The sequence below is a fragment of the Ceratotherium simum genome, chromosome 11 (assembly GCF_057802395.1).
Source record: "Ceratotherium simum simum isolate JZ-2026a chromosome 11, ASM5780239v1, whole genome shotgun sequence".
In the NCBI taxonomy this organism is placed as follows: domain Eukaryota; kingdom Metazoa; phylum Chordata; class Mammalia; order Perissodactyla; family Rhinocerotidae; genus Ceratotherium; species Ceratotherium simum.
This window is the reverse complement of record NC_141910.1, coordinates 20,332,004-20,356,310: the sequence shown is the minus strand read 5'-3', so window position 1 is coordinate 20,356,310 and position 24,307 is coordinate 20,332,004. Positions and strand designations below refer to the sequence as shown.

General features: G+C 41.9%; 1 protein-coding gene across 1 annotated transcript in view; it reads left to right on the top strand.

The window, feature by feature from the left end:
• ACTR2 (actin related protein 2) overlaps positions 1 to 8,376 on the top strand; it is a 36,374-nt gene extending 27,998 nt beyond the window's left edge. Inside the window, exons 8-9 of the mRNA XM_004435616.3 lie at positions 1,790 to 1,922; positions 5,693 to 8,376. Coding sequence (XP_004435673.1) covers positions 1,790 to 1,922; positions 5,693 to 5,863 — 304 coding nt within the window. The 3' untranslated portion in view covers positions 5,864 to 8,376. The remainder of the gene's footprint in view (positions 1 to 1,789; positions 1,923 to 5,692) is intronic.
• The last annotated feature ends 15,931 nt before the right edge of the window (positions 8,377 to 24,307 follow it).

Sequence of the window (24,307 nt, the reverse complement as noted above, 5' to 3'; positions counted from 1 at the left end):
AGAGGGGGAATTGTTGGGTCAAAGGGTACATGCATGTAGTTTTGTTATTACTCAATTATCCTCTATGAATGTTGTACCGTTTCTCATTCCCACCAGTAATATATGAGGGCACCCGTGTCCCCAGAGCTTAACAGAGTTTGATTTTTACTTTTATGCTAGTCTGATGAGTGAGAAATGATATCTCAATGTAGTTTTAATTTTCTTTTCTCTTAAGAGTGAATTTGAAGATATTTTTCTATGTTTAGGGTCACTTTTATATCTTTTTCTGGTGAATTATCTGTTCATGGCTTTTGTCTGTTTTCTATAGAATTTTTGTGATTTTTTTTTTCCCTCAATTTTTAAAAGTTCTTTTTATATTAACTCTGATATATGTTGCAGATATTTTCTCCTAATTTGCCTTTTGTCTCTTGCTTATGGTGTTTTTGGCCATTCAAAAATTTGTTTTTATTTAGTCATATAAAAAGATTTATAATCTTTTCTTGTATTGCATCTAGAACTTAACTCATAGTTAGAAAGCCTCTCTTTACACCCAGGTAATTGAGGAGTCCACTCAGAAGCGTTTTGTAAAGCAAATGTTTGCTTACTTGTTCGTTTAACCCTGAATTAGATAACCACCTAGCTAATTTTGGTGGGATGCCTGGGGTGCAGGATAATAAATGGAAATTACTAAAAATACTGATCAGCTCATAGCAAGCTGTACGTCTAATGGGAGATGATCAAAAATCTAATCTGGACTTTGTAATTATGATAACTTCTCATGGTGGGGATTAGGTAGATGCTTTTGTCCCATGATATAATGATCACTAATAGCAAAATCGTATTTAAAAGTGCCTGCCTGTTGGTAAGAATTGAAGTTTTGGCGTTCCTCAAGCACTGGAGGCAGGTTCAGGGCCCTCTCCACAGAGCTAGCATTGGAAGGTAGCACAATGCAAATTTTGTTTTGTCTGTTCTGCATATGGAAATGTACGTGTATAAATGCTCATGTGTATGTATCACATGTAGCCATCCCTCAACTGCTTGGCTTTTTCTACACTCACGTGCACACTTCTGCAATTAAATACAAAAACATTGCTCTTCTAGAAGCTAGAATTACAGTAGCCTGAGCCATTGAGAACCTGGAAGTAAGTAAAAACCTGGAAGCCAGTTTGAATGAGGCCAAAATGGATGTGACTCAGTTCCTGAACTTTACTATGAGAAGAGTTCCTCGACCCTCACTCAGATTATATTTTACTACATATGCAGTTATTTTAGATTTGATTGTCTGGTACCATAACCAACAGCATATTTAAGGAAGAAAGAGAGGACTACTGTGAGAAGCAAACACATCAGTCTAACCGAATATAACAGTGGACAGCCTCAGGGCAAAGGAGCAAAAGGGAAGATGACAAAAGGCAAATGGAAAATTGAAAAGCAAGAACTGGAGTCATAGTAGAATATGGTTAATTATAGTAAACACCCACATCTCAGTGTCTCCAGGGGAGCACTGTGCTAACAGTTTAAATACTGGGAGTTTACTAATGTAAATTGTCATTATTAAAAGACTCAATTGCATTTGCAAGAAAGTGTGTCAGGTGCTTTAGAAGTATTTTCATCAAAATTATATGTTTTATATGTAAGGAGGATTTGTTATAACAATAGTAGTAGCAAACATTCAGCCCTCTGATTTACTTGTTGAGTTTTATTTAATTCTCCCAGCAACCCCCTGAGGCTGACATAAATAACAGGAACTCTGAGATATACTGTTTTCCTGGTCTGAAACCCCCAATGAATCCCTATTGTGTCTTTCTAGATCTGAATTCTATAAGCATATTGTACTATCCGGAGGGTCTACTATGTATCCTGGGTTGCCGTCACGGTTGGAACGAGAACTTAAACAGCTTTACTTAGAACGAGTTTTAAAGGGAGATGTGGAAAAACTTTCTGTAAGTATTAATCAATAATCCAACTGTTAACATACTTTTAAAACCCTGTAAAGTAGCTTGTGAATCTTGATAACCACCAGAGGGAGCAAGAAGTCTTCCTAAACAAATTCCTAATGCAGTCAAGTGCAGCCTTGAAAAGAAAGGAAGAAGTAAATGGTTCAAGGTAAGCTCTGTCTCAGAGTACTACCTGGTCACCTCTGTTCAGTGGATGGAGGCACCTGGGTTCAGGGCCAAACTTTCTGGTTCACCTGTAATGAACAGCCTGAGAGCCAAGGTGCCTCTAAGTGTGTGAGAAGAAGCTGGTATACTATGGAGAGACAAAAGCCCCACTTGGGATTTTGGAGTTTTTTTTAGCTTAGTTTTTGGATATGTAATCAGCCTTCAATGCCAATCTTGGACTGTCTTATATTTCTGATTCTGGGTTATTTTCTGGTTCCTTCTTCCATGTGTCTTATCTCCCCAGTCACATTGTACAACATCATTTCTCCACTTCTTTTTTTTTTCTTTTGTGAGGAAGATCGGCCCTGAGCTAACATCTGCCAGTCCTCCTCTTTTTTGCTGAGGAAGACTGGCCCTGGGATAACATCCGTGCCTATCTTCCTCCACTTTATATGGGACGCCGCCACAGCATGGCTTGACAAGCGGTGTGTTGGTGCGCACCTGGGATCCGAACCGGCGAACCCTGGGCCACCTCAGCGGAGCTTGCACACTTAACCGCTTGTGCCAGCGGGCCGGCCCCATTTCTCCACTTCTTATACATCCCCATCAACTATCATAGCTCTTGAAACAGACTTTAATTGGTAGTTGATGTGTCGAGTAGAAATTTTTAAACTAGTCTGTAATAGTTGATGGTTATTTGGCATTGATTTTTTTTTTCTACAAACTCTGGACTGTGTGAAGTACGCTATATATACTCTGCACTCAACCAAGAGTCATTTAATTCTGAGTTACTCTCTGAGCTTTGTCTCACCGACTTTGATCAACTGTTTTAGATAATGAGATTATATATTTCAGAGAACTGCATGTATTGGAGATACTCATGTTACATCTTTCATATGTGACTCAAATTGTTGAAATTAAATTGAGTATGGGCTCACATACATTAAACAAATTAAAAGACTCAAAAGGAGCCATGTTGTCTAAGTACTTCGCTCATTTGTCTGATTTTATTGGGTTATACATATAATTTAAAATCAGTCTCAGGCGATCATTTATTTATTCAGCAAATAGTTCTTGAACTCCTTCTGGGTGCCAAACACTGCTCTAGGTGCTGGGACAAACAAAACAGTGGTGAACCAAAAACAAAATCCCTGCTTTTAGTCTATGAATAATAGATCAGTAGTAATAAGCACTATGAAGAAAAGTGAAATAAGTTGGGGGCTAGAAAAGGGAAGTGGTTGGGGAGATGGTTGGGGAGATGGTATGCTCCTTCAGGTAGCCTGATCAGGGAAAGCCTCTCAGATGAGAGAACTCTTGAGCAGCGACCTGAATGGAGTGAGGGAATGAGCAAGTGAGCTATGTGACTATCTGAGGAAGAATCTTCTAGGCAGGAACAGCAAGTGCAAAAGCCCCAAGTTGGTGGGATTGTGCAGGCATGGCTGGAGCAGAGTGAGCAAGGGAGAGGGCTGGAAGGTGACGGCAGAAAGGTATTTGGGACATGGGTCTTGTTCAGCTACCATAGAGTTGGGCTTTACTCCTAGAGAGATGGAAAGTCTTGGGAGGATTTTGAGCAGAGAAATGATAGGATCTGACTTGTTTTTAAAGGATCTTTAAGTCTAGTGTGATGAATAGACTGTTGAGGGAGGGAGGAAGAAAGGTGGATATAGAAAGATGAGTTAGGAGGCTCTGAGAGGAGGGAGGGGGTGTGAAATGGTTGTCTTGGGGAGTGGATGAGAGAGAAGAGAAATGTAGTGAGATTGCCAGCAGCACTGAGGGCTTGATTGAGGTAAGTGATACGTTTAAAGCAGGATGTTGAGTTTCTCTCCTATGGTGTTCAGTTCCTTGAGGGCAGGTGCAAAGTAGAGGGTTGATCACTGGAGTTGGTGTTTTGCCAAGTGAGCGTGAGAGAGAGAGAAGGACAGAGTCACTAAGGATAATGTCAGGGAATAATAGAGCGTGCACGCTCGTGCAGTAAGAGCAGGTATGAGAAGACACAACCTGGGGATCTGTAGATGACTTGGGCAAGGAGGAGTGGTAGATGGAATAGTCTGATAGAATGAGCTTCAGAGGGGCTGTGGAGTTGTAGGGAGGAGGCAGAGAGAAGCAGCAATGAAGAACAAGAAGAATTCCTGTTGCCAAACCTCCAGGGTTAGGAAGGTAGTGAGAGAGAAACAGCAGATAGTTGAGAAAGCTGCAGGGGCAGCAGTGTCTTCAGGGGCTAGCCACGTTTCCCTTAGAGCGGGGGTGGCCAGACTACAGCCCTGTGTCCAAACCGGCTGTTTCTGTAAATAAAGTTTTATTGGAACATGGTCAGGCTCATTCTCTTATGTAGTGTTACGTATTTTCACATATTTCTAGGGCTGCCTTCTTTAGGTAGCTGCCAGAGAGACCTGCAGAGCCTCAAGTATTTACTGTCTGGTCCTTTACAGAAGAAGTTTACTGACCCCTGCCTAAGAGCTAACAAGTAACTAGAACAGTAGGTTAGCCTCAGAATTGATTAGTAAGTAAACTGCTGTTTTTCTGTGTTATGTATTATCAGATTCTACTGTTCGTTTATGTGACATAAGGCAATTTAGAATGACATAGTTCCTTTGAGTCTTTTTGCAGGATTTGTGACACTATAAATAAAACTGCTACATCATTTTAAAGTTTCTCTTTCAGGGCCGGCCCCGTGGCTTAGCGGTTAAGTGCGTGCTCTCCGCTGCCGGCGGCCCGGGTTCGGATCCCGGGTGCGCACCGAGGCACCACTCCTCCAGCCATGCTGAGGCCGTGTCCCACATACAGCAACTAGAAGGATGTGCAGCTATGACAGACAACTATGTACTGGGGCTTTGGGGGAAAAATAAATAAATAAAATCTTAAAAAAATAAATAAAAAAAAAAAAATAAAGTTTCTCTTTCAGGTGTTGACTGACCACACAGATTGAGGTGTGTCCTTGTAGACAGTTAATACTGGCTATTGTGTATAAAACTTTCCCCACTTGTCTTTAATTTTAGTTAGTATGTTCATTTTTTCCAACATCCCCATGGTTTATTTTGACCATATTTGGCCTTGTTTATTTTGAGAACATTTCATTTGAATTTGAGACAATAGAAAGTGAGCTTTGCTTGCAAGAAAAGAACTTCAGTCTTACTCTATTGCATGAGACTAGAATCATAGCAGCGTTGTTAGGCCTTGATGAAACCATACAAGTCCTCTTATCCAAACTCTTCCTTTGACAGCTAGCTAAGTGATTTGCCCATGTGGTCATCTACCAGTTGATGGGAAAAGCTGCCACATCAGGACTCTGGTACTTAGGCTGTCAGTAGGGTGATCATGGAATTTATTGTTCAAATCCAGACACTTGAGAGTGACAAGAGGTGCTGTTAATAATGGGGCAGCAGGTGTAAATCAGGACTCTTCTAAGCACACTGGGATGGATGTGTGATCTCCTAGCTATGAGCTTCGGGCAAATTACAGAATGTCTCTACCTCAGATACCAAATCCTGCCGTCCTACTTACATCACAGGACTTTTGTGAGAATTACAAGAGAATATATGAAAAAGTCATTGTCATAAAGCAGAAAGCACTATGCACATGTGACATTTTATCATCTCCTCTTTCTCCTTTAGAAATTTAAGATCCGCATTGAAGACCCACCCCGCAGAAAGCACATGGTGTTCCTGGGTGGTGCAGTTCTAGCAGATATCATGAAAGACAAAGACAACTTCTGGATGACCCGACAAGAATACCAGGAAAAGGGTGTCCGTGTGCTGGAGAAACTTGGTGTGACTGTTCGATAAACTCCACAGCTTGTTCCATCACACCCCTAATGCTTTCTTTTCTCCTTTATTGCCAATCTTTGAATTCATTCGACTCCAGGACGTGGAAGAGGCCTCTCTGTGCCCTTCGACTGGAAAGGTCAGGTTTTATTCTGGTGTCTTGGGGAAGCTTTGTTAAATTTTTGTTCGTGTGGGTAAATCTGACTGTTTAATTCAACCACTTCCCTACAAACACAAGGAGAGGGCAGAGGGGTCCTGTCTGCTGCTTTGTTTCTTCTAAGTAGGCGTTTAGAGCATTCCTGTCGGCTTCCTATTTTCACTTTACTGCTCTAATGCTGCTAGTTTTAGTCTTTTAGCACACTAGGTGGTATGCCTTTATTAGCATAAGAAAAAAACTTTACCGGATCTTTTACATATTATTGGGGTGGGGGTGGTAAGGGATGGGTGGGCGGCTACTGAACCCTTCATGGCATTTCCTCTGTCAGTGGCGCTTTCTACAGTTACCGCTACAGCTTTAAGTACCTTAAAGCTTCTAGTATTAACATTTTAGGGAAATGTTAGGCTCAGAATGGAAGTCTTTTGGGTGGGTTTTTGCGTGGGGAGGTGGTCTTTTGATTCTGATTTTTTTTATTTTTGAGCTTTTCTGCCTGGGGTATGTAAGATGAACTTTATTTACAGTACTTTGATTTGGCAGGTTTTCTTCTCCTTTTGGTCTGCCTGGAACTGTTTCCATATGATATAAAAAGCAAGTGTAGTATTCCATTACCATGTAGCTTAGGGATTTTTTTGTTTTTTAAAATCAACCATGTTGGCTGAGACTAGACTCCCTAGAATCTATCAATGGAAATGTAACATTAAGAATGCCTTTGGATATTCAAATTACTGAAACAAAGTGCTTAAGAGCTGGTATTTTCTAAGTGCTTCTGTTTATACCAGAAGCATTAAGGTAACCCAGTGCCAAGTACTATTCTTGCAAATTATTCTTTTATATAACTGACCAGAGCTTATTTAATAAAAACAAGTAGATACATATAAATAATTACTGGCAGTAGGTTATAATTGTTGGGGTAAAGATAACATTGAAATATGGGACTTGTTGCCAGTTGGGTAATTTTTATTATTTTTGTTTGTTTCAACTTGAAACCTGGAAGTGGAATAAAATTTGACCATTTAAAATGTTGGCAAAAAAAATCAAGATTTAAATTTGTATTTGTACTGAGAAACTAATCATAACTACTAAATCTCAGCCGTCTTATCCTTGAAAGAAGAGCTGTTTGTATTTTGTAGATGTTAGCACACTTACCTGCCTGTGTCAGAAAATCATATTTATGAATCTTGTTGGTATTGCTTGGTGTCTGAAAAAATATCAAATAGTCCTCAGACTTGAATTCTTTCTAAATTTGAAAAATAAAGTAATAAATTGTATCACGCTAGGTACAAAATGCAGATTCTGGAAAAAAATGTTTTCCTTCATTTCAAAACATTCTTTACTAATAATGGCTTTGAAAGAAGAAGCTTATTTTTTTGGGTGACTGAAATTGGAGAAATTATTGGCTTTAGAGTCTCTTTTTTGTGAGAAAACTTAAAAATCAGTTTATATGAAATAAGCAGCAAAAGAAGATTAAATTCTGCCTCTTCTGTTAATCTTAACTGTTTTTTGACTGTTTTACCTCAATTTGAACAACTAAAAGAAGTTTGCCTGCATGCTGGACATGCTTCAGTGCACGTGAATAGTCTGAATAACGTCTATGAGATGTCAGGGACGTGGAGATCAGAGTCCCTTTGGTATTCTAAAATGTTCCTAAATCATGTTCTTATAAATTCCCTCTGCCTTTTGAGTACTGGACGTGTTAAAGGACACAGATGTAGGACCAGTACCTACTGGCTGTTCATTTCAGGTAAATGGATTGACTCTTGGTCTTTGGTCATGATTTTTAAAATACGAGGCTAGAAAAAACAACAAAGAACGGGGTGGACTCTTAAATAAAATAAAGAGCATTTATCATTTGTCCCTTGAATGTAGAATTTGGTAATTCTGCTAGCAAACATGACAGTTAAAATGGTATATTAATATATATAGTATAATTTAAAAATTTCATTGTATAATTTTCCTATTCCAAGGTGAAATAATACATTTAGTAATTTTGGGGGTGGGGGATGTATTATGTTTAACTGGAGTTGTCAGGTATGAGACCCTCAGAAATTAAAATTTTTTCTGTTTTAAAAGAGATCTGATTTTTACCTCTTGAAAACCATTGTCACTTAAATTTCCAATAATGATTAAAAATCTTTTCCTTTTAAATTAAAATTGCCAATCCTTTGGCCGTTGAGAAGAGTTTCTTAGAAAGAGATCCGATAGTTAAACTTTTTTCTCTAAAACATGGTATTGGATGTTAACTTCCACACAGTTCTGAGCACTGTTAACAATATGTGGAAAGTACTTGAAGAGATCAATGGAAAGTTAAGCATTCTAAATTGAACATGGATACACTTCTTTTTGATTCAGAAAATAAAACCAGATTTTTCAAAGTAAATTTGAATTTTGTCTTTGTTTTTCCTCTTATAGTTTTTCTCTTTGGTTTCATTTTCTCTATTTTATTCGTATTTTCATTTTTGCTAATGCAGGGTGGATCGACAGCTTTATGCTAGTTGTTAGGCCAGCTTCAGTTCAGTGTTGTTCTGTTATGTGACCAGAAAACCTGTTTATTTCTGGTATGGTTTTAAATATATAAGGAAAAAGAAATAGAAATAAGAGCAAATTACAGCTACATTAGAGATTTTTTCTTTGAGCACACCGTTTTTCCCGGAAGATTTAAGGTGGCTTTTGCAGTATTAGGAATGCTAGACAGACCAATATGTAACATGCCTCTCTTCAAGGACATTTTAGCTCATCTGCAGACTGTTAGGCGTATTATTTTTAACAAAACAACTAGAGAAGGATGAAAATTTATTAAACTGACCCTTTCTTGCTTTTATACTAGCCTTTCAGGATGGGGGCTAGGGAGTAAACCAAGTATTTTTGTTTTTCCTTCTTCATGAACTTGTATGCTTGAACCTCATTGCTCCCTTCATGGCGAGAGTCCCTCAGGACTTCCTCCGGGGTCTTTCATCTATTCTCTTAGCTGCCAAAAGAATACTGTGACAGCTCTTTGCACTGTTACAGAGGAATGAATACGGGGAGCTGCGTAAGGTATCGTCGTTGATGGAGTGACTGTCTCCTTGCTCTTCGTTTTTTTCCTCCACCCACAAACTTTGACCCCTGTACAATTGAGTTTATTAACTGTACTAATTTTAGAACCATCACAAAGGGTATCCAATCAAAGTGAACTAGAAACTCCCTCAAGAGTTGATTTTAGCTCAATAGTTAACATGCTATCTAACCTTGGACTAATTGGCCAACTGCCCACAATACCTTACCTTGTAAGGTCACTTGTTTCCTACAGCTCAAATTCCTTGAAAGATTAAAAGACTGAAAATGCTACATAGAGGTAGGAGGAAGAGGTAGCAGGAAGGACCTGGGAGAGCATATTTGCAAGTGTGAGGCCAAATTACTGACGTTGACTGCTATATTGCAAGTAACCTTAGCCATAGAATAGAAATAAACCAGCTAGGGGGATGTAAACAAGGCAGCTATTATATAAATTCCAGTGATTTTCACATTAAACTTAACATTTTAAAAGCATCCTAATGCATCATGCTCTGTATTGTTTAAATAACATCTGAAGTTAGGGAGAAAGAAGCTAATAAACTATAGTTACATTTGTTTAAATCATCTGCACCGTGGCAGTGACAAAAATAAAGTCAGTCTTGTACCTATTAGAAGTATCTCAATTTGTGTTATGTGCAGATGTAAAATATCTAACTAGGTAGGGGAGTCCAAATGATTTCTCTCTTCCCTTTGGCAGAACAGAGTTCCTGTCCTCTCTCATATCTACACTCAGTTCCTTCCACCCACTAGAGGAAAAAGGAATGATTGGAAAGGACTCTGCAAATAATTTTCTTTGAAATAGAAGAATTAGAGAGTATTTTAACTATGTTTGTGTGGACCAATTGAAAGGTTTTGAGTTTGGGAGGTGCAGGAACCAATCACAAGGATGATACAGTTGCTTTCAAGCCCAAGGGAGACAGTGCGTTTTGCCGTTAACATGTTAACATCCAGTTGAGCTTTTGCCTGATGAATGTTTTTTTTTTTAAAGATTAGTAAAAAGAAAACTTGAGTGAGCTGCTTTGTCTTCCTTGAATAGAGGTTTGAAAAAAGAGGGCCCCAACTCTCAAGAATAAGAATTCCATGCATAAAAAATGAATGATTAGGGCCAGCCCCGTGGCTTAGCGGTTAAGTGCGCGTGCTCCGCTACTGGCGGCCCGGGTTCGGATCCCGGGCGTGCACCGACGCACTGCTTCTCTGGCCATGCTGAGGCCACGTCCCACATACAGCAACTAGAAGGATGTGCAACTATGACATACAACTATCTACTGGGGCTTTGGGGAAGAAAAAAAAGGAGGAGGATTGGCAATAGATGTTAGCTCAGAGCCGGTCTTCCTCAGCAAAAAAAAAAAAAAAAGGATTAGCACGGATGTTAGCTCAGGGCTGATCTCCCTCACCAAAAAAAAAAAAAAAAAAAAGAATGATTAGGGCCGGCCTGGTGGCGCAAGCGATTAAGTGCGCGCACTCTGCTGCAGTGGCCGGGGTTCGCCGGTTCGGATCCCAGGCGCGCAGCGACGCACTGCTTGTCGAGCCATGCTGTGACGGCGTCCCATATAAAGTAGAGGAAGATGGGCACGGATGTTAGCTCAGGGCCAATCTTCCTCAGAAAAAAAGAGGAGGATTGGCATCAGATGTTAGCTCAGGGGCTGTTCTTCCTCAGGAAAAAAAACAAAAAAAAAGATTATAAATATTTGAATGCAAATGTATTAATATCAAATAAAGGTTGACATTTTAAGCAATTAGTTGAGGAACTTCTGAAGTTAAGCCCTGCCGCAGTATTAATGTGATCTTTTTGTTAAACGAGCACCTTGATATGGTGCAGAGGACGGGATTTTTTTTTAGGCAGATCATAAAATATGCACAAGAGAATTGAAAGGCCTATCTTACTTTAGGAAACCAAATCGAAGGATTTCCTGAGTAAGAACTACTTCCATTAATTGCTCTTACACGTATGTTCATATTTCATGCCAATTTAGTGTTTGAAGAGTAAGAAATTTGGGCCTTAACTGAGGCTTAAATGTGGAAATTAAGTGATAATGTACATTTGACCCCATGATTTGAAACCTTCAATCTGCCTCCAAACGTATGTGTGTTGCGTTTTCTTTCTTAGATCTACATTTGAAAGCTTCTGGCATTAGTTAAATTTAAGAGCTATTGAAAAGGAATGTAGTTTTTGGAACCTAAAACTATGATGACGAGGTGCAATTTGAAGGACCTGATGCCCCATTAGGGAGGTCATTTTGCTTGTTTGTTTTGTTTTTAGTTAGTGGTTTGGGTGGAGTTGAATATGTTAAGTATCCTATAGGAAATGATGTAGAGTGTAATTACCTAAATTTAAAATATAGTCAAATGATCTGCCCCTCAATGTCTTTCTCAGTCCAAAGTCAGAATCACACGGAGTGTTTGAAAGCGCAGGTTCCTGAGCCTCGCTCCGGACCTACGCAAGTCCACTCTCTGGGGCCTGAGGGCTGGTTTGCCTGTCTTCCAGCTGTGCTGCTGCTCCTGACCCCCAGAGCTCTCCCTACCCTGCTGTAGGAAATTAGCAGGACAAGCAGGCTCCCAAGTAGGAACCGCTCCCCCGGCTCCCCCGGCCCACACCTGCGTGCCCTTGCCTCGCTCTTCTGAAAACTCATGGAGCTTTTAGCAAATAGGTTCGGAAGTGAAATTGGAATAAGGCCTGGAAACCCAACTCTGAGCGGTGTTGGTCGGCCATGCGCTGACTTTCACCCCACCTCCCCCAAACAAATCCTCAGTTCAGGTGAGTGATAACATCCTTTACTCAAAGTGCAAATTCTTCTGGGAAGGTTAAAGCACCGTTGGTCATTTACACATGTGTGTGCATTGAAAGAAGTCCAGCGACAAACTGACACCTAGTGAAGATTAGCAGCTCCTTGTGATGTAAGTGAAGGGAAGGTCTGTAAGTTTGGCCTAAGGTGTGCAGTGGAGAAAAACAGGCCGACTCCCGAGGGAATGTGAAGAAGTGACTAGGGCAAGCTCACTCTTTCCGGGCCATTTAGATGGGAGCTGGGGGCTAAAAGGGGTGACATAACCAGAGCAAACTGCTTATTTCAAAATTGTTTTTAGAGATGTTTTCTCCTCACTTCTGACTTGCATGGATCCCAGCTCCCTGAACTCAAGCTAGTACAGCCAGTGCTAAATCCAGCTGCCCGAAGGATTAGAATGATTTGTGGTCTGGCCAAGGAACCAACCTACCAGATGTAGCTTTACTTCTGGAGAGGAAATCTCTGTGTCTCAAGTTCCATGCAACTGACATACAAACAAATTTTTAGATGCAACTTGGAGACCACCTATATACGGTTCTCTCAAGTATTGATTTTTTTTAAGTATAACCCCAATTGGTTCCAAAATTTGAAAGTTTGTGGAATTTATTATTTTAGTCGATAGCTGCTAGAGAGAAAGCGAGAGAGAAAAGCTTACCCCTGCATGCACTTTTAGACAAGGATAATTTTAGCCAGAGATTTAAACAGAGAAGAGGAGAGAGGCAGGCATGCGGTGGCTGTATATTAAATAAGTAATCAGCTGCAGGTAAGGAGGAGGTTCATTTCCAATGCAGGAACCCTCTCTGAGAAGGAGTTTGATGGATCCTCTGGGTGAGTAGGAAGTAACGTTTATCTTCTGAACATAATTCTTCCGCAGCCCAGACAAGTAAGCTTTAGAGGTCTCCAGGTGAAGAATGTATAGTTGATGCTGGATGCATTTTCTTGTTATTTGTTTGCCTGAATGTTTCATTCCCACTGTTTTCACTGTGAAAGCTTCTCTTAAATTTTCTGTTTCACTCCAGAGCACACAGCAAATATCCTTCAGCCTTTTAAGCACCACCTCTGATGGTGAAATGGAAATGGAAATATGAAATGGTACAGTCAGCTGAAAATGCATATCAGATGTTTAGAGGCCTCGTTAGTTCTGAATGTTGACCTGAAATTCGTCCCAAAGTGGAAGTGTTTAATTGTTCGTAATGACCAATAGTCATTTTAATGACTGCTATCAATAAATCTCTTGTGATTTTTCAGTCGGTTTTTATGTCATAAGGTCCCCGAAAGCAGAATGCTGTTCATAATGTGTATTTTGGGGGTATCAGTGTTTGCTGTTTGCCTTTTCTCAAACACACAGGTGGAGGTGGTGCTAGGAAAATGACCTTCTAACTTCAAGCTACTGTTCTTTTAAAATGGTGTAAGAATTTCATGTTTATTTCTTTAGTTTTGGTTAATTCTACCAATCTCAGAAAGAGTGGGCTGAAAATTCTTTCTTTTTTCCGTTTCATATACATAGCACTCTTTTATGCCTTAAACATTTTTTCTGTTCATACCATTCAAAAGAAGCTAAGATTTGTGGTGTGAGCCAACAAAAATCCTCTCTCAGGTACTTTAAAAAACGATAAGAAAAGCTTCCTTGAACATTCTAAATGAGTTTTCTTTGTTTTGTTGCATATGTGGGTCTTTTGAACAAATATGTGAGGGGAAAGATTTATGTAATGAAATTCCCATGTTTTAGGAGTCTAAAGAGATTTGGATTTATGGCGCTCCCACCCCCACCCCCGCCGTCGCATCCTTGAGATTGGAAAACTTGTGAATATGGCCCAAATCACAAAAACGTTTGCTGTTCCCAAGTTCCCTGAAATGACAGGATAAAATCAAATTTACTAAAGACCATCTTAAACTCTTAGAAGGAAAGATTTGCTGAGTGGCAAACTGAACCAAATGGGAGTTCGCTCCACTAGCTGATTTTATTCAGAAGCTGGGACCAAAGGAGGGACTTTTCCCACTGAGTTTCAGTACAGTTATTACTTTCAAGAATATGCCCCATTTTCTTCAGGCTCGGAGCTTGTCTGCTAAAATAATTAGCTGTGAGGCAGACAGGGAAGGAACTGCATCTGCAAAAGGCAGGACAAGGTCAGGGGAAGGGGAGGAGATAAACTCCTCGCTTGACTCACAGCTGCCCAACCCGCAAGGAGCGGACCTGGCCAAGACCGTCCACACTGATTTATGGAGGAGAGACGAGGAAACCATTTACCCCAGATAGCTTGGATTTGTGACAATATCGTGTGAACTATTTCCATCTAAACCAAGAAAGGATTCCGAGTCTCCGAGGTGTTCCTTCTCCCTTCCCTACACCCCCTTCCTCTCCTAGCTTTTCCAGCAGCATTCAGGCTGGTGGTTCTCAAACTTGGGGGTGCCTGAGAATCATCTCCTGGGGAGCTAATTACAAGGCAGATACCTGGCCCCACTTCCAGAAGTTGAGGTGACATTCTTAGAAGGGCTCCTTTGTACTTGGAAGAACATGAATCAGAAACCAGGGGAATTTTGTACAGAATTAAGCTACAGCCTAAATGATAAAAATCTGGGTCTATTTTTCCAAAGCTTTCACTTAATTAGGAGTTTTCTAAGAGAATGAAGACAAAGGCTTTCCCACCTAGAACTTAGCCAGCAGGGACTCTTGGACTCTCCGTTTGTCTCTCGAGGGGTCCTACTGTGTGCCTTGAGAAAATCGGCTTGGCTTCCTTTAATATCGTACCTTAATGCTCCTCACAAAGGAAAGTGTTGCCTGTCTCATCTGTTTCAAAGGGCCTTTGTTTCAAATCCCTTTTGGAGGGGAAGTGCATTTTCCTGCCTCAGTTTACTGCCTCTCAGAGAACAAGAAGGCATCTTAAGTGTTTATTGAACTGTTCAAGTTCCGTGACTTTCTGTGAGCTAAGCCAGCAGGGGTCATCAGGCCCTACAGTAATTCAAGGAGTCACATAGGAAGCAATAACAACAGTCATGATGGCACAACAGAAAGCTGTGATGGTCACCCCTGACTGAGCACCCACTCAGTACCGGGAGCTGTACTGAAAGCACTTGACCAGCATTCTCATTAATTCAAGTGGGAGCTATCATCTTCACTCTATAGATGAGGAAACAGACTGCAGAGGTAAGGGAACAGGAACAAGGACCCAGAGCTAGAAGTTGTCGAGGCAGAGTTGAACTCAAGCATCTCTCGACTACACCACCTTTGCTTCTCCAACACCCTGTGATGGTTCTGTGCGGTGGTCATCCGAGTCTCCCTCTGTCTCTCAAAGCTTTGATCAGCACAGGACCCTGTCTTGACTCCACCCCTCACTCAGAGGCCGTGGGAAAAGCACTTGTCTTTTGTGTGGCTTAATTTAACTCGGGCAGAGGAGAGTGCCCCCAGCCTGGAGTGGTTGCCGCCCCAAGTGCCATTAGAAAAGCGCTTTGACATGAAGTGCCCCATAAGAGCTTGCTCTTCTGTTTATAGCAAACCATTCCCATGAAGAAAATTAAGTGGAAGCTCTGGGAGTGAACAAATGAATGGCTTGCTGGCCACAGGCATTTAAATCCAGAGGAGCTTGTCACACTTAGGATTTATCAAGTTTGGGCTTTTTTTTTTTTTTTAGGCTTAGTTTTTGCCTAGCAGGTGTTCATTCTGGTCCAAGGCCCTGAATTTAGATCAGAACTTGACAAATTAGTCAATGGAGTTTTCAAAATCTCCACTCAACAGGAAGGCAAGAAATGGAAAGAATGTCAATTAAGGTTAGCAGTGGCCCCTGGAATCCAGATGGCCCTGGGAAGAACACTTGGGGAGGGGAAACATGCGAATCGCTTCAATCTCCTAAGAATTTGTGCTGGGTGGAATGCTCTGAGAGTGGCAAGTGCGTGAGCAAGCTCTCAGAGTGACTGTCTCGACGAGGACAACCTAATGGAAGGCACGTCTGCAGAGGCTAAAACCTGCAAGGGGCATTGTCTCTGGGAGACAGTAACTCTGCTCCCATGCAGAGCAGCTGTGTGTCACTTAAGCAGCAGCTAAACTCGCTCTCTGAATTCAAGGATGTTTCCCAGATCTCCATGCCGGGAATAGCAGTGTTGTTTAAGATGCCATTATTGCTGACATCCCCCTTTGGCCAGGAGCAGGGGGAGGTGCCTGGATCTGGGTGTCCTGTTGCTGCTGCTGCAGGAGGACATGATTAGTGGTTAGCCTATCTCAAAAAGCCCTGGGGAGCAAAGGCAAGGAAGGAAGGAAGGAAGTTGTGTAGGATAAACAAAACAAAGCAAAACCAAAAAAAGCCACAAGAAAGTACTTCAGATGTGCAAGAATCTGTAATTCACATACTCATGGGATAGTTGAGGGTTAGGACCTGGATTGAATGTTTTCGCATGAGATGAGAAGACCAAGAAAAACAACCGAGCGGGTGGAGTGCCTGGCTCGGTCTAAAGATCCTGGAAACAGATTCCTCTTTGGTTTCTGGATGTTTAGACACATTAAGGCCTATACGTAAATTGTTTAAAAATATGTCCAGCAAGTTTTACCATAAGGCCATTCACACTGCCAATTTGCCTTTAGTTTTCCGTGACAGGATTAAATGGGTTTTATGATCTTGTTGAAAATAATTCATTACTTTTTTAAAACTGCTGTTTAAAAGAAGTGAATATACTGCTAAAAAGTATGAAATGATCTCTTCAGTTAATCAAAACCCATTCCAAATGAGGGAGTCTCCAGCAGACACTTTCAGAGGAACTGGGCTGGTGTCTGGTGACCTTCACAATTCAGTGCTTTTATAATATCAAAGAAGGGATTGGTGAGGTTGATGCTGTGGGCCACACCTCCGAGATGGGTTTTTTTTTGACATCTTAATGGCCCTTGGGATAGAACCAAACAAACACCTTTAAAAAGTAAGACTGATGGGCATTTTAATAGGCTGCGCAATTATCTCAGTATAAAGTGCACCAAGGATTACTAAGCCAAATGGTCTGCTGCGGTTGGAAGAGTCAGCCTTGTGCAGCTGTTCTGGCGAGGGGTTTGAGGGCCAGCTCGCGTGGGAGCCAAAGTTTTTGCAAGTTTTATACACGTATATGTGTTAAATTAATTGGAAGATAGTCTGTCAAGTTGAATTTGACAGTGAACCAAAAAACAAAATAACAAAACAAAAACCAACTCATGACAATGTTCGTTTCAGTTTGTGCAAAATAAGCGCATTTGAAATGTCATATGCATTACATTGACATTGTAGGAAACAAATCTTTTTTTTTTCCTCAGTAGATACCATTATTTTATCCTGCGTTAGTTACAATCATTTAACCTTAAAGCCTGCTTTAAGATCAGGGGTCCCATTGTTTCAAGATCTCAAGCTGCATTTCCGACGTCAAATGGTGGCTGAGGAAAAGCAACTTCCCAGACATTCAAGAGAACTTAAAAGGGACTGAACGTCTGCAGTGTGTTGTTCCTTCCTTCCCCTTTGAAAGTAGCCCTCAAAGGTCTGAAACCAATGACATTTACAATCACTTGCATTTGCGTGCAAGTCTCTTGAGTTTTGAATTTGCAGAAGTTAAGTGTTCTGTCTGCAGAGTTCTAACCTGGGTAAGAGGCAGCATGGGGTAAGGCAGTATTTCCCCAAGGGTGTTCTGTGAAACCCACGTGCCAGCGAGACCCGTTACAACCCAAGTGTGCTCTATGGTCCGAATGCTGCATCCGTCTCCCTTGCAGCACATTCAAGTCTCCGAGAGGCCCTGCAGGAAGGAAACCGAGTGGACTTGATCCAGTGCAAAGTCTGTCTCTCTCTTAATCATTGCCTCCTTGCCTCTCTCTGGCCACCACCTATTAATACTGTCCAAAGCACAGTCTAGAAAATCCTGGTCCTAGTCAGTAGCATAGACAGCAATAGCTGTGGGCAAATCCCACATTTCTCGGCTCCTTTTCCTCATCTGTAAACAACAGGTTTCAAGGTGCTTGGAAGAGTTATTACTCCCAGTCTCTTCCTCAAAGGTTCACTTTAGAACTAAGATTTGAGGGTTTTACAGATTTTTCTTCATATTCAGAATAAGCCTTCGACTGCCAGAACAATAGCAGACAGAGGAGAGAGAAGACAGTGACTGAAGAGACAAACAGTAGACTAATGAATGCCAAGCAAACCTGGAAATGGGGCATTTTCCCCGGGTTGACTGTTCCCACCTTGGCGCCATATTATTGGACGTTGGCCATGATGCTGGTGGCCACCAAGCATCTTTTGAACTCTCTTTCCATATGTAGGGTCTTTTCGACACTGTGAAGTCCAGCCTCCTTGAGGCAGAAGTCACTAACTTAGCCTTCCAGCCTTTCCTGCAGCAAGGATCTGCCCCTCAGACACTCCCACCTGGAAAGCAGATACCCAGAGGAATCCTTTCCTGGGCAGGGGGCAGCATAGCCCTGGGGCTTTTAGGCACAGCTGGGCAGGGCACCTGGTCTCCAGTGCCCAGTGTCAGAGGTGTGGGCAGCAGAGGCTATGTCCAGAAGGGGAGGTGGCGGGGGTCCCTGCTGAAGGCCTGGCTCCTGCCTGGATGGTCTCCAACTGGACTCCAGCCTTCCTAGGGATTCTGTGGGCTCCCAAGCTTCCCTTAGTAATTTCTTTCCTGCTTAAACCATCCAGGGCAGGTTTTGCTGTTTGCAGCTAAGACTGACTAAATAGGTATATCCTGCCAAGTAAGACGCGATTCTGTCTTAAGGAAACTGGGGCTTAGCAATGAAGGACACTGGAGGTAGTTCCAAAACATTTAGTTCGGTAATACAGAGTGTGTTTATTCTCTCGAATGTCTGAGATAAGAGGTCTGTGTGCCACACAAAGCAGCGGCTGGCTCAATATTTGTCAAATTAAAGACAACTTTCTCCTTCGAGCGAGAGGCCCCGCTCAGTTCCCTCCATCTCATACAGCGAGAATCTGATTTAAGATTTTCATAGGAGCAGGTCAGAAGAAGAGCAGAGAATGTGCTCAGCCATATCCTGCTGAGTTTGTTTTTTCACCCTATGAATATGGTAAGAGTAATAAAATCCCAAATAAATCTCCAGGAAACATGAAGGAATTTATGAATGGTGATGAAGTAAGACAAGTTCGCAGTAGGGTTTCCCCCTTTCTTAGAGCAGCTGGGGGTGGAGTGGGAGTGGGTTGGTGAAGGGTCAGAATTTAGTTATGCCTTTTCTGAAATGAAGCAGAAGTGTTAGAAGCCAAGAAAGCCACTTTGAAAAGTATTTTCCTTGATGTCAAGAAACCGAGGGATTGTTTAATCAAATAAAAACAAAGATTTTTAAGTCTCTATTTGCTGTGGGCTTAGCTCTCTGCTGGCTGTTGTAAGGAATATTGCAGCAATATTTGTTTTTTCTGACCCATTTGAGAGGAGCTTGAGACCCCATGCCCCTTTATCTCTTAATACTTCAGTGCGGATTTCCTAAGAACAGGATATTCTCTGACATAGCCACAACACAGTTATCACATTCAGGAAATTTAACACTGTTGCAGTAATGTTTTCTATTCTACACTCCATATTCCAAGCTTGTCAATTGGCCCATTAGGGCCTCAAAGCATTTCCCCACTCCAGGGCAGAATCACCTCCGGCACCACATACAACATTTAGATGTCGTGTCTCTTGTTCCCTTTACTCAGGAACAGCTCCTCAGGCTTTGTCTTTTGTGGCACTGAAATGTTTGAAGAATAGAGGCCAGATATTTCGTAGAATATTCCGCAGTCTGGGTTCCTGGGATGTTTCCTCAGGACTAGTCCTGGCCAGAGGACAACACAGGTGATGCCCATCTGCTTATGTTCATTTTGATCACCTGGTGGATGAGTGGTCGGGTCTCTCCACTGCAGTTACCATTTTCTCCTGGCAACTAATGATCAGTCTGTAGGGTGATACACTCTGTCTTTTAAGGGACTGGGACAGACCCCTAATAGTAATATAATAATATATTAATAATATAATAATAATAACGGAGGAGGCTGCAGAGGGCAGTGGTATGAACTGGCTTGAATCCCAACTATGCCATTCACTAGCTGTGTGACCTTGGGCAAGTCACCTAACCTCTCAGATCCTCCTTTCCTCATCTATAAAATGGGATAATAATATTTCTCTTCCAATGTTGTTGAGAGGATAAATGAATACATAAGGTGCTTGGTGCACAGCAGGCATTCCACAAGTCTTAGCATGCTTCTCATTCTCTTCCTCCACTTTTTTAAAGTTACTTTACAAGTAACTTTTGGGCCGGCCCTGTGTCTTAGTGGTTAAGTGCGCGTGCTCCGCTGCTGGCGGCCTGGGCCCGGATCCCGGGTGCGCACCGACGCACCGCTTCTCCAGCCACGCTGAGGCTGCGTCCCACATACAGCAACTAGAAGCATGTGCAACTATGACATACAACTATCTACTGGGGCTTTGGGGAAAAATAAATAAAAATTATTAAAAAAAATAACTTTTTATACTCTTACTATTATTTATATACTATTATAGTATATAAGAGTATACCATTTGTACTCTTACTATTGTTTCCAGTGCCATGAAGGGACGTCAAGGACAAGCAAGCCATACAATGCAACACCTGTGGCAAGAGGCATGACAAACCAGATATGTCATAGCGGCCCAGTGGGAAAAGTTTGGATTCTCTTTGGAAATGCCAGGAGGAGAGGGTGGAGGGGGCAACAAAATGGCTGTCGTCCGGGGCGTGGTCATGCTCAGCTTGAGAGTCAGCTGTGAGGAAACGACCAATGGGACGCAGATTAGGAGACTGAGCAGGGCTCCAGAACCCTAGCTCTGCAACATGGAGGACCCAGGGGTTCACCCCACGCCCAGGCCAGAGGCAAGGGTGCGGGCAGACTCCGCTCTGCCCCTGGCTGACTGTGTGTCTCCAGGAAGACCACCAGTCTTCTCTATCTAAGCCTCCATTCCCTCATCAGTACAATGAGGGCTTTTGACCAAATCTGTAGTTCTCAGTCCAGGCTGGGGGTTAGAACCAGTAGGGGAATTTTAAGAAAATGCCAATTCCTGGGCCCAGCGCCAGACCAATTAAATCAGAACCCAGACATCGGAATTTTTCAAAAGCTCCCCAGATGATTCTGCTGTAAGCCAAATTTGAGAACCACAGGCCGAAATAATCTTCCGAGTCTTTCCTAGCCTAGCCTTAAGTTTCTACGAGTCCATGAATGGAATATTCTGAGGAACTGAGTTTTCTGGGGAATTTAGAATTCACCACCAGAAATTCCTTCTTGTTTCTATTCCTATTTTTGAAAATGTTTTTAAAGTGAATAAGTCTAAATAATCTTGAAGCTCCTTCCTACCTTAATGTTTCTATAACTACAGGAGAAGGATATTCTGAGGCACTTAACCAGTTTTCTGGTTAATTTAGAATTCCACCAAAAATTCCTTTTTGTTTTTATTCCTAGTTTTGAAAACTTTTCTGAAGTGTAAATTTCCTGCCTAGGGCTAGTAACTTCATAACATGGCGGCCACTACGTGCCCTCTCCCTAGCCGGGGCAGATGTTTCTGTTGATGATGACACCAACCTCCGAGTTGCCTTAAAAATCCTTCTCAACCCTAGGCAGCCATGCCCAGTCAATCAGCTGACACCAAAGATGAAACCTATTTGCCATTCTGGGCATGGTACATTTAGCTAATAATTCTTTCATAATGGGGTATCTTTCAGGGCCTCAAAGGCAAGATTCCTCCACCCCAAGTCCTCCAAGTACACAGGACAATAGAACAGGTGATGTAGGGGGCTGTGCTGAATGTTTACTGAATCTGGATAAACTTTGGGTATAAAAAACATACACATTTTTATAAAAGTATGCTTTGCTGCCATTTGTTTCTTTTACATAAATTGAATACAGAGCAGCCAGTTCTGAGGACATAGCACAGCAAACAGAGTAAGGCCAGGTTTCAGACTCTGACTCTGCCACTCACTGGTTGGGTCACTTTGGACAAGTTACCCAAACTCTCCTCTATAAAATGTGGCTAATAACAGTATCTACCTCATACGGTTATTGTGAAGTTTGAATCAAATAATAGCCCTAACACTCAGGGTCTAACACTCAGGGAGCTCTCAACAACTGTTACCCATTTACCTTGTTAATATCACTCACTGAGGGTTGCATGAAGTGAGTTATGACTAATCAAAATTTTTTTTTAATTAATTTATTTAGTTTTTTGTGAGGAAGACCAGCCCTGAGCTAACATCCGATGCCAATCCTCCTCTTTTTTGCTGAAGAAGATTGGCCCTGGGCTAACATCCGTGCCCATCTTCCTCTACTTTATATGGGACGCCGCCACAGCATGGCTTAACAAGCAGTGCTTCGGTGCGCCACCGGGATCCGAACCGGCAAACCCCGGGCCACCACAGCAGGGCACGTGCACTTAACCACTTGCGCCACATGGCCGGGCCCAAATCAAAATTGTATAGAAGTGTTAGAGGTAGTGGAGATAATGGAAATACCTATATGGTGCCCCAAACACCAGCTGGTGGCCGGGAAATATGAATCTGTGTCCATCCAAAGAGGATGCTTGCCAACGTGGCCTTGTGTGGCAGCACCCCACATCGTGGATGTGCTCATGTGAGAGTGGGGTAATCAACAGGAGCTGTGTGGCCCCAGTCGGGGCATTTTGGAATTTGGTGGGTGTGGTTTTTGGTTCACACCTCCACTGGCATTTGGGGATGGGGCGAAGCAAGATGTCCGGCAATGTTTGGGAGAGTCCCATGTTTCGAAGAATCGTTTCATGTCCCACATGACTTTCGAATGTTCTCCCAGCTCAAACTCACTACAAATGTAAATCAGCAATACTTAGAACATCGTAATTCTGAAAATAAGTTCTAAGAAGTTACTTGAAAAACCCAGTAATTTAGAAGACCTTTCTATAGAGAAAAACTTAAATGGAAGAAAGATCTTTTCTAGAAATTAGTGTGTAATTTACTCGTGCTGTGCAGGTTGACAGCTCTATGCGTTAAGCATTTCTAACTATAAATTTTCCTGAAAAGGGTTTCAACGCCATAGGGCAGTTACTGTGCAATGAAACCAACTGAAAATATTAACAGAGATTTGCGATTTCTTTGAATACACCTTGAACCAGATGTAAATGAGCAGATGCTTGAAACACAAGGATCTCGTTGAATTTCATTGATGTTGTTTAAAAAAATATTGTTATAATATTCCCATCTATATAATACATATATACATATATATATATTTTGTAGCACAATGATAAGAAGTCTAGGTTGTGAGAATTACATTTTTAAATTATTTTTCAGTTGGCCTGTTCTTTTTCAACACTATTCTGATTGCTTCCCTAGAGGTCTTCCCCATCACTTGGCCTCTATTCAATCTATCCTCTCACAAGATACAGCCTCTGAGTTCTTTTTAAGTTCTAGAGACTCTATCATTAGAGTGATACTCCTAGTCATAAAACAGGGAACCACCCTGATGCTGTACTTATAAATAAGTCCCAGCTCATTCATGACTTTGAGTCTGTAGCTTGTCCTAGGACCCTATCTCTACTTCAGTTATGGTTATTTTATTCTTTGTCTTATACACAGGTAAGTGTTCTCTGTTATTACTTAGCCTAACACTAGTTTTTATTCAAAAGTCCATCCATACCTCTGCCCTTTCATTGTTCTGTTCTTCTTGTATAAACAGCTTCTGATCTCTTAAATCCAAACCCCTTCATTATCGGTAGATGCCGGCAGCTGGCAGCTTCACTGAGTCCTCCAGGGCAGCCATGCTTGAGCAGTTATATTTCGAAATACATGTTACTTTATTATACCTTACCTTCTTTGTATCCTTTATGTTAGAGGAGTAGTTCTCAATGGGGGATGATTTTGCCCCCCAAGGGACATTTGGCAATATCTAGAGACATGTTTGGTTGTCACGATTTGGGGTGTGGTGCTACTGGCATCTAGAAGCCTGAGATGCTGGTAACCATCCTCCAGTTGACAGGACAGCCTCTCCAGGTTATGTGGCCCCATATCAATAGTCCTCAGGTTAAAAAACCCTGTGCTAGAATTAGGGTATTACATTAATTGTTTTAAAAATGTGTATACGGGCCGGCCCCGTGGCTTAGCAGTTAAGTGCGCGCCCTCCGCTGCTGGCGGCCCAGGTTCGGATCCTGGGCGCGCACCTACGCACCGCTTCTCCGGCCATGCTGAGGCCTCGTCCCACATACAGCAACTAGAAGGATGTGCAGCTATGACATACAACTATCTACTGGGGCTTTGGGGGGAAATAAATAAATAAATAAATAAAATCTTAAAAAAAAAAATAATTGTGTATATGGGCCGGCCCCGTGGCTTAGCAGTTAAGTGCGCGCGCTCCGCTGCTCTTGGCCGGAGTTCGGATCCCCAGCGCGCACTGATGCACCGCTTCTCCGGCCATGCTGAGGCCGTGTCCCACATGTAGCAACTAGAAGGATGTGCAACTATGACATACAACTATCTACTGGGGCTTTGGGGGGAAAAAAAAAGGAGGA